Below are 9543 nucleotides of genomic sequence, written 5' to 3' on the forward strand. Positions count from 1 at the left end.
CCCTGGATGGTTTGAAGGCCAGGTTGGATGGAGCTTTGGGCAGCCTGGTCTAGTGGAGGGTATCCCTGGCCATGGCAGAGGGGCTGGAACTAGATGACCTTTGAGGTCCCTTCCAAACCCAAGCCATTCTGTGATGATTCTATGATGATTCTAACAGAAGGAGACATTCAGAAAGCTGGTCAAAATCTCCTTTTATGAAGGAAAAAGAAACAAACAAACAAACAACCCCCCCCAACACCAGTTTAGACTTAAACAACAGATGAGCAGAGCTTTAAGTGATGTGGAGGGAAGTGATGCCATCTGTCCCAGGTAAGTTTTTGTACTCCAGTGACAGAACAGAGTGGGGTAAATTCAGTGTTATAATCACAGTTAGTTCCTTGGCAGGTAGAACTGGTGGAGAATTTTTATTGTCATTCCTGTTCTGTCTAGTGAGAGGGTGAATACAGATTGCGTATAACAGAAAGAATCTCAGAAGATTATGAAAAAGTGAAAGATTTGAAACAGGGAGGAAATACCTTAAGAGAAGAGAAGAGAAGAGAAGAGAAGAGAAGAGAAGAGAAGAGTTGAGTTCAAGCTGGAAGGGACCATCTACTCCAACTGCAGAACAGGGCTATAATCACTCAAGCCATTAAAGGTCAAAGGGGCTTTGGATTATTGGGTGTGCAGTCACTGGTGTGTACATGTTCTGGCAGGGGCTTTTCCAAAGGCAACCATCACCTCAGCTGATGTACCTCCACTGTGAACTTATCCACAGGTCACTGTCCATTTGACTCCTGTTCACACCAGAGTTTTAGCAAGTTCCCTTGCTGCCCACAAAGCTACTCGCTGGTGGGAGCAGAGTGGAGAGAAGAAGAGATGAGATGCCCTGCAGGACTTCATGCTTACAAAGAAGGAAGAGCTGGTCAGAGGTGTAACACTCAGGGGTGAGAAAGTAGAGTGTAGGATCCTGAGAGAAGGGAAGAAGGCCAAGAGCAGGTCTTCAGGAGAGCAGAAGCTGACCTCCTGGCCGCCATGCTTCAAAGAATCCCATGGGATAAGGCCCAGCAGAGAAGAGAGGTGCAGAGAGATGTTTGATGCGCCTAATGCAGAAAGTCAAGAAAAGGTGGCCAGAGGAAGGCATGGATGAGAAAGGAGCTCCTGACAAAAACCAAGCATGCAGAGGAAGCACAGAGAAGGTGGAAGGTGGCTGCCTTCCAGCCTCAATGGTGCTGTGCTGCTGGGCTGGAGAGAGACATTTGTACGTGAGTGTCTGTCTGTACATGGGGGAACTGGGGAGCTGAGGTGATCCTGGGGCCAGCTCCTCTATAGACGGAAGGTCTAAGACCAGCTCCTGGAGGGATCCATGTTGTCTGTGTGTCTACACAGCTATACATTTTCCTCTAATATCACCATGCGTACAAACAGCCCCACCCTCCTTTCTCCTTTCTCCACTGACCCTGGTTTGGTTTGCTTTGCACCCTCCTTTGGTGTTTTGCAGACTCTCTTCATGGCAATTCCTACCTGGGTCTGTAGAGATCTGCAACTCCTCATGCTGTTCTCTTGTGAGAGAGACCTGGAGAAACTCCGGAATTTGGCCAAAAGAAACCTCGTGACGTTGACAAGGAGAATTGGCCAGTCTGGCCTCAGGGAGAAGAACCAACGTGTACATGAGGGCCAGCTGGGACCTGCTGTGCTGAGGAGGGACTCTGAGGAGGAGAAGGGCCTGGCAACTGCAAGGGACACCAGACGAGCCAGGGGTTTCTGCTCACTGTGAGGAAGGCCACTTGCATACGGGGCTGCATTAGGATGAGCACGGTCACCCAGAGCAGGGCAGTTCTTCTGGCCCTTGACACCGCACTGGTAGGGACCCCCACACATGGCTTTGTCCCAGTTCTCGGCTCCCTCTTTTGCTGGAGCTGGGAGGAGCTGGAGAGTGGCCAGAGGAGATGTGGCCAGGTGGAGTTTGGGGCCTTAAGCAGATGGGCTGTGTAGAGGGGCTGAGAGACCTGGGCTTCTTTGGCCCCTTTGCCCAGTGTTGGAGAGGCTCAGGGCAGTCTAGGAGTAGCCTGAGACTGCTTGAAAGGTGGTTTCAGAGATGGTGGAGCTTTTCTGAAAACTGGGAAACATCATGAGAAAGAGAAGATGCCACCAAGTGCATCTTGGGAGGTTGAGATGGGACACGAGGAGAAAGAAATGTCCCTGCAAGTGCAGTTCTGTGGTACAAGAGGCCACCCAGCAAGAGTCTGGATCAGTCAGAGCTTTGCATTTCAATGAACAGTCTGTGAGGATGGAGAGATATCAGTAAGGGTGGGAAGACGCTCAGGTGAGACCCAAGTTGGAAAGCAGGCTGGGTGTCAAGAGCCTGCAGGGAAAGAGGTGCAGGTGTGGGACACCGTAGGACATCCTGTGGTGGAGACATCTGGGGGCAGTGGTAAGGCTGAAAGCCCCCAACACAGCCAAGGTCTTGGTCTGCTGGGCTGTGGCTGTTCTCTCTGCAGGTGATGCCTGTGAGGAGACATCTTCTCATTAGAGCACCAGGACTTCATTGCCCCCTTGTCACAACCTGTGAGCCTGAGAAAGAGTGTGTGGTAGTCCTGCTCTAGGCATTGCACATCCCCACATCACACTGGCCCAGGAAGAGCCCTGAGCCCTGTGTGTGAGGGACAGGGTCTCCCCTCCCAGGGGCTGGGGGTCAGGGCTTGGCCCTTTGGCTTGATCAAACACACCCAGGATTACTCAGCATCAGAGCCACCTTGCCATTGCCTTTGCCTACCTGTCATCACTGCCTCCACTTGCCTGCTCTAACCAGCCCCAGAGTTGCTTTGTCAGGGATGGCCCTCAGGGGGACCCATTAATGCTCCAAGAAACTGTGGAGTTTGCATCGCACTGTGACTTCTGGAGAGGTTTCATCAGCTTCCTCTCAGGGTCTGAGCTTCATGGACTCATCCCCAAACCCACCAGAGGGGTCATTAACATGCCGCCTTGGGCTGGGCCTCTGCTTCTGGTCTCCTGGGACGGAGGGAGCTCATGGCAAGTGGGCTGTGCTGCAGAGAGACAGCTCTGGCCAGGAGCAGCTCCTCTGCAGAGCCCAGCAGGGCTGAGGGCTCTGCCTGCAGGCACCGAGGGGAGAACAGCGAGGCAGAGAGAGCTTAAAGGCAGTTGGAAATGGGAGGCTTGCTGAGAGCTCAGGGAAGGAGAAATCTTCAGAGCCCTTGACACGGTAAGTCTCTGGGTGCAGGGCAATGCCGATGCGGTTCCTGGAGGCATCTCCTCAAGCTGGCAGAGCCCACAGCTGCTGGGATCTGCCAGGTGGACTCCCTGTGCAGAGGCAAGTTTGAGTGGCTGGGAATGCAGGTGTGCAGGCAGGGGTGCCCAGTTGTGTCCTGCAGAGCAGGGTCCCTGCAGCCCAGGGGCTGTGTGCCGGGGCAGGGACCCTGCCTTCTGCCAGGGTCAGCCCTCAGCCTGCCCGCGGAGCTGCCCAGGGCACTGCAGGGAGAAGCTGTGGGTGGAAGGAGCGACCCCCTGGAAGGGCAGGGCAGGGTCCTTCTGCTCTTGAGAGGGTGCTTTGTTTGTGAGGGCTGATTACAGCTTGAGATTGCCCCTGGGACATTTGCCATGGTACTTCTCAAGGAGCATTGGGATCCCCTTGGGCAGTGCCCTGGTGCCAGGAGGGGTCTGCAGGGCAGAGCTGAGCACACAGAGGGTGGGATGGGCTCTGTGAGCAGGGACAGGGAGGAGAGGTGTGGGCAGAGCACCAGCTCCTGGCAGGGACAGCTCCAGGCAGCAGAGACATGGGCAGGGAGTGGGAGGAAACTGCAGCCAAGCCCTGGGCTAGGCTGCCTTCAGGCTGCTCTCTTGTGGTCCCTCACTCTAGATGTCTGCTGGGCGTTGTCTGCTGAGCAATGAGCTGACTCTGCCTTTAGGACATCCCATCTTCAGGACATCGGACTGTCTGCTTTGCCTGTGCTGCTGGGCTTGGGAGCTGCCCCAGAAGAGCACAGCTGTGCTGTAGGATCCCAGGGAGTGCTGAGCTTTCCCTTGGAGGTCAGTTCTCTCCTCTCAGAGGCCTTTGTTTCTCTCTGAGAGGGGCTGTGTCCTTCTCTCTCCATCACAACTCCACCTCTGGGCTGGGAAAGAGAAGAGTTTGCAGATCTGCCCTTTGAATCATGACTCCCCTGCTCTTGTTAGTGTCTTTTTGGGGGTATTATTTAAAAGTAATTTCTGTTTGTCATCATCTTCAAGGCAGCAGAAGCAACAGTGCAGGGCAGCTGGGTGACAGTCTAATGGACACTGCATCTCTCCTGACTCTGCACTAAGCTACAAAGAGCTGAGCCTTTTTGCCTGTCCTGTCTCAAAACTCTTCCCATTTTCCATTCTGAAATGAGCATTTCTAACCCTCAGAAGAATATTCCCAGATGTGATTGTGGAAAATGAAAACACAGAAAACACTTATATTAGCATGCTAAGCCTCTCTTCTGCAGCCCACACTCTTCTGAGTTGTGAGATCAGAGATTGAATTTTTCCAGTAAATGTGGATTGCATCTGACATGGGTTTTGAATATTGGAGCTGTCACAAACCAGCTCCATGTACCCACTACAGCTCAGCACAGCTGACTCCTCAGCTCCTCACAACACACTCAGCCAGCACAAACCAGAGAAAGGAAATGTATTTCAACTGGGGGGTGTTTCTATGAAAAAGAGAGTGGTTTTGCTCAGTGGATTCTGTCCTAACTTTTCCCTGTCCTTTCGTTATTAGAACTGGCCCCCATGCGAAGAAACAGCAGATGTCCAACGGCAGCTCCATCACTGAGTTCCTCCTCCTGGCATTCGCAGACACACGGGAGCTGCAGCTCTTGCACTTCTGGCTCTTCCTGGGCATCTACCTGGCTGCTCTCCTGGCCAATGGCCTCATCATCACTGCCATAGCCTGCGACCACCACCTCCACACCCCCATGTACTTCTTCCTCCTCAACCTCTCCCTCCTCGACCTTGGTACCATCTCTATCACGGTCCCTAAAGTGATGGCCAACTCACTCTCAGACAACAGGTCCATCTCCTGTGCAGGATGTGCTGCTCAAGTATTTCTATTTTTCTTCTTGCTTGGAGCTGAGTACGCACTTCTCACTGTCATGGCCTATGACCGCTACGTTGCCATCTGCCAACCCCTGCACTACGGGACCCTCCTGGGCAGCAGAGCTTGTGTCCACATGGCAGCAGCTGCCTGGGGCAGTGGGTTTCTCAATGCTGTGCTGCACACGGCCAATACATTTTCTATACCACTCTGCCATGGTAATACTGTAGAACAGTTCTTCTGTGACGTTCCCCAGATCCTCAAGCTCTCCTGCTCAGACACCTACCTCAGGGAAGTTGGGCTTCTTATTTTAAGCTGTTTTTTAGGTTTTGGCTGTTTTGTTTTCATTGTGCTGTCCTATGTGCAGATCTTCAGGGCTGTGTTGAGGATCCCCTCTGAGCAGGGACGGCACAAAGCCTTTTCCATGTGCCTCCCTCACCTGGCCGTGGTCTCCCTGTTTATCAGCACTGCCATATTTTCCTACCTGAAACCCCCCTCCATCTCCTCCCCATCCCTGGACCTGGTGGTGACTGTTCTGTACTCGGTGGTTCCTCCAGCAGTGAACCCCCTCATCTACAGCATGAGGAACCAGGAAATCATAGATGCCCTGTGGAAACTATTTGAATACAATCTACTTCAGATCAAGAAGACCCCCATTATCCCACCAGGGCTCCCTCTGTATTTCAGGAAGAGCCAGGAGTAGCTTTTCTTCATATGGGTCTGTATTTTTTTGTGTTCTTCTTTTCTCCTTAGGATTTTTGTTTATTTTATACCTGTGATATTAGTATTCTTTGCCTGTTACCTCTTTTTACTTGACCCAAACACCTCATGTACATATGGGTCCAGGCTGCCTGTCTAGATAAACTCCATGGAGAAAGCAGTGGGAATTCTCTCAGCTCCCATCTGTGCACATCTCCTCTGGAGCTGGAGGAGCAGCCCCAGCATGCAGGAGGGTTCAGGAGCCAAATGCCCAGCTGCCCCATGGAGCAGCAGCCTGGGTTGCCCTTGGGGCTGCCCCTCGCTGCCTCAGCGGGCACTCCCTGTCCGCTGCCTTCACGTCGGGGCTGCTGCTGCCCTGGAGCCATGGCCAAGGCCAGCAGCAGGACGCGGCCTGGACAGGGCTGCTCTCTCCTCCCTTCCACACTGTCCTGCTGTGTCCTGGCATTGCTGTTACCCCCAAGGTCTCGTGTAACTTGTGACAGTCCTGCTGTCTCTACAGTGGCATCCCTGTGCCTGAAGGCAGGAGCAGGCCATGTGGAGCAGCGTGCCAGAGCTGGCCTCTCTGCTAGCACCACCATAACCAGAAGGGCTCCTCAGGGCAGGGCCAGAAGGCTGGACACCCCTTCCAAAGCTGCTGTCAGGAATACACCCAAGAAGCTGCTCCCTCCAAAGGACTTTTGCTCTTTGGGGTTCTTGATGGATTCAGGGGGACAAGCTCAGAGTCCCAGGGGGATCTGTTAGGGAGCAAGGGCTGGATGAAGACCTTCCTTCTTGGTTGCACATGTCCATTCAGACAAGAACTGGTCTTTGGCTTATCTACCTGGTGCTGTCCCACCTGCAGTGGGGCTGATGGCAGATGTCATCCTGGAGAAGAATGGAGATCTGCCAGGAGAAGTGAGGGGATCTCCAGGAATAGTGTGTGAGTCGGAGGTGGCAGAGAGTGGCACCTCATAAAATGAGTGACAATCCAAGGAGGAGTGTCCCAGAGGAGAAGGCAAACCTGAGGAGACCATGGGCTAACGAGGGCTCTGCAATGCCAGGAGAGGCTGTGAGGAGCCAGAAGGCAAAGGGACATAAGTCTAGACAGTGGTTCATCACACCATCATGGAAACCCTGTGGGCTGGACCTAGTGCAGCCCTCCCCTGCCCTTTGTGCCACTGGAGACACACCATGGTCCTGCCAAGCACTGTCCTTGTCTTCTGAGCCATCAGGGAAGATGGAAAGGGGCTCAGCAGCTGTGATCCCCTCTGGCTGGCTCTGCTTCCCACCCTGACCAGCATGGCCAGTGCAGGGTCACCCCATGGCCCCGGGGCACCACAGCCCCCTCGCTCTGCAGAGCAGCCCCACCAGCTTGGGGCCCTGCAGGGAGCATGGGGAGGGAACCAGGAACGGCCGGCCAGGCCAGCACAGACACGCTCACCTGGGAAAAGGCTCTCTGCAGAGCAGGGATGACTCTGGAGGAGATCAAAGGAGCATTTCTGTGCCTGAAAGGAGGAATCAATGAGAAAGGGAAACCTCTTTCTGCAGGCACCCACTGGCAGCAGGCTCTTCTGTCCCCTGGCCGGGACTCTTGGTGGCATGGAGAGAGCGAGAAGGTGCCCCAGGGCATTCATCACCCCCCAGCCTCTCCCATCAGCCATTTCCAGCCCTGGTCACTCCCCCAGTTCTTGGTGGTTGGGCTCTGTGGCCATCTCCTTCCTGCTGTTGGTCTTGGTGCCTGTGTTGGGGAAACAGCCAGCCCTGCCCCAGCCTCCTGCCTTGCCCAGACCTTGGCAGAGCCCCGAGCAGGGCTGTCTGGGAACCCGTGCATGGGACATAGCTGGGGCTTGGCTGGGGCTGGGCACTGCTTGGCTGCAGAAGAAGGAGGGCTGCTGAGGATGGACACTGAGGTCTGGCATGGGCACTTGTGGTGGAGGACACATCCCCGCCCTAAACACACCCTGTCCTGTGCAGTGTCTGATGATGGGGGCCCTGGGGGCATGTGTGGGGCAGTGGGGCTGCACAGGGGCAGGGATGGGTCACGGATGGGAGCCACAACACAACGATGAGGAGGTGGAAGCCGGGACAGGCTATGAAGGAGGAATTTAGAAAGATGACCTGAGTGTGTGGGCATGTGTTTAGGAAAGCCAGAGCTCGGCTGGAGCTGATGGGGGCTGCAGGCACCATCAAGAGCAAAATGAAGAGCTTCAGCCACTGTGTTTGAAGTAAAAGGCTGAACAAGGAACATGCTGCTGAATGATGAGGGGGGTCGTAACAGCAGACACAGGTGGGGCTGAGTGACTCAACGCCTTCCTTGCCTTAGACTGTGCTCAAAAGTTCTGCCAGGCCTCTGCTCAGTGAAAGGGCTGAAGGAGGAGGAGAGCAGGTATTGAGAGGAACCTCATGAAACCCCCCAAGGACAAGTGCCAGGTTCTGCCCCTGCAGGGGACTCACGCTGGCAATGGCACAGGCTGGGGACTGCCTGGCTGGGGAGCAGCTCTGTGGGAAAGGTCTTGGTGGGCAGGGAGCTGGACAGGAGGCAGCCGTGTGCCCTGGCAGCAAGGGAGGACAGCAGTGCCCTGGGCTGTAGGACCAGCAGCATGGCCAGGAGATGGAGGGTAGGGATTTACCCTCTCTATGTGGAAAGTTTCTAGTCCACATCCAGAACACTGTGTCCACTTTTGGGAACCCCAAGAATGGAAAGGTGTTGACCATCTGGAGTGGGTTTAGTGAAGGGCCTTGAGATGGTCAGGGGGCTGGATCAGTGTCTCTGTGAGGAAAGGCTGATGAAGCTGGGCTCCTTCAGCCTGGAGAAGGGATGGCTGAGACCTCAAAGCAAGGGGGATCTCACCTTTTTCACCATGAGGCTAGCCAAGCATTGGAACAAGCATTGATCACCGTGAGAGATTGTAAAGTCCTTTGTCCTTGCAGGTTTTCAAGACCCAGGTGGACAAAGACCTGTGGAACCAGGTCTGACCATTTACCTGGCCTGTCTTGGATTAGAGAGTTTTTCTATAGACTTCTCAACATCTACTCTGAAACTCAATGATCTTATCATCCTTAAATCTCTTGTCCAATATCTTATCAGCAGATGAGAGAACAGATGTTTATGGGGTACAAATCCTCCTGTGACCAGCACAGACAACTAAGAAAAACATCTCCTCCAGCCTGGTAGGCTGGGAGGCACTGCCTCAGCTCTCCATTACACCTAAAGCTCATTGCATCCTCCCTTATCCACCTCAAAGGCCATGGTCTGGACCCTGAAGCTCCTACATGGAATTTTTATGAATCAGGGAAGCTGAATGCCACCCATGACTAAATGCATTCCTGGTGTTCATGAACAGCAAGGAGTTTCTCTTTCTGGTGCATTCCCAGGTCGCATGGACTCCACTTTCAGCAGCCTAATTATCTCTTCAGCCAACTCCTTCACTGGGGTTATAGCTATCCTGTCCAATCTCTCTCTCTCAAACATCTCTGGTGGGGCTGTTCCCTGTGGATGGTGAACCTCATTGGAGGCAGCTTGGACTTGGCTTGAAGTTGAGGAGCGTGGGTTATTGTTTATGAAACTTCACCCTGCTTTCCTTCTGTGTGTTTGCCATGCAGAGCAACGCGGCTGTGCCTGTGTGCAGCCAGGTCCCTAAGGAAAGCAGGTGGGAGTTGGTGCAAAGGAGCTGTAACCTCCAGCTGCAGACTTGGGTGAGAAGTGTGATGTGAGGAGAAGTGATGCAAGTCCCAGGTGGCCCATGACTGAGATGGCAGGGCTGGGGAGGTGATGAGGAAGGTTGTCCATGCAG

General features: G+C 53.9%; 1 protein-coding gene across 1 annotated transcript; it reads left to right on the plus strand.

Moving 5' to 3' along the window:
- Window positions 1-4763: 4763 nt before the first annotated feature.
- Window positions 4764-8142, plus strand: LOC129200095 (olfactory receptor 14A16-like). The gene is made up of 2 exons (XM_054811349.1): window positions 4764-5728; window positions 8073-8142. Exons 1-2 carry the CDS (start codon window positions 4764-4766, stop codon window positions 8140-8142), a joined length of 1035 nt encoding a protein of 344 aa, XP_054667324.1.
- The last annotated feature ends 1401 nt before the right edge of the window (window positions 8143-9543 follow it).

Source organism: Grus americana, assembly GCF_028858705.1.
Source record: "Grus americana isolate bGruAme1 chromosome 27 unlocalized genomic scaffold, bGruAme1.mat SUPER_27_unloc_3, whole genome shotgun sequence".
In the NCBI taxonomy this organism is placed as follows: Eukaryota; Metazoa; Chordata; class Aves; order Gruiformes; family Gruidae; genus Grus; species Grus americana.

Bases quoted from the DNA above. Each gene is read 5' to 3' on its own strand.
- LOC129200095 (XM_054811349.1), top strand. From the start codon at position 4,764: ATGTCCAACGGCAGCTCCATCACTGAGTTCCTCCTCCTGGCATTCGCA. The intron at 5,729-8,072 runs GTATTTCAGGAA...TCCTTGCCTTAG, and splicing joins ATCCCACCAGGGCTCCCTCT to ACTGTGCTCAAAAGTTCTGC.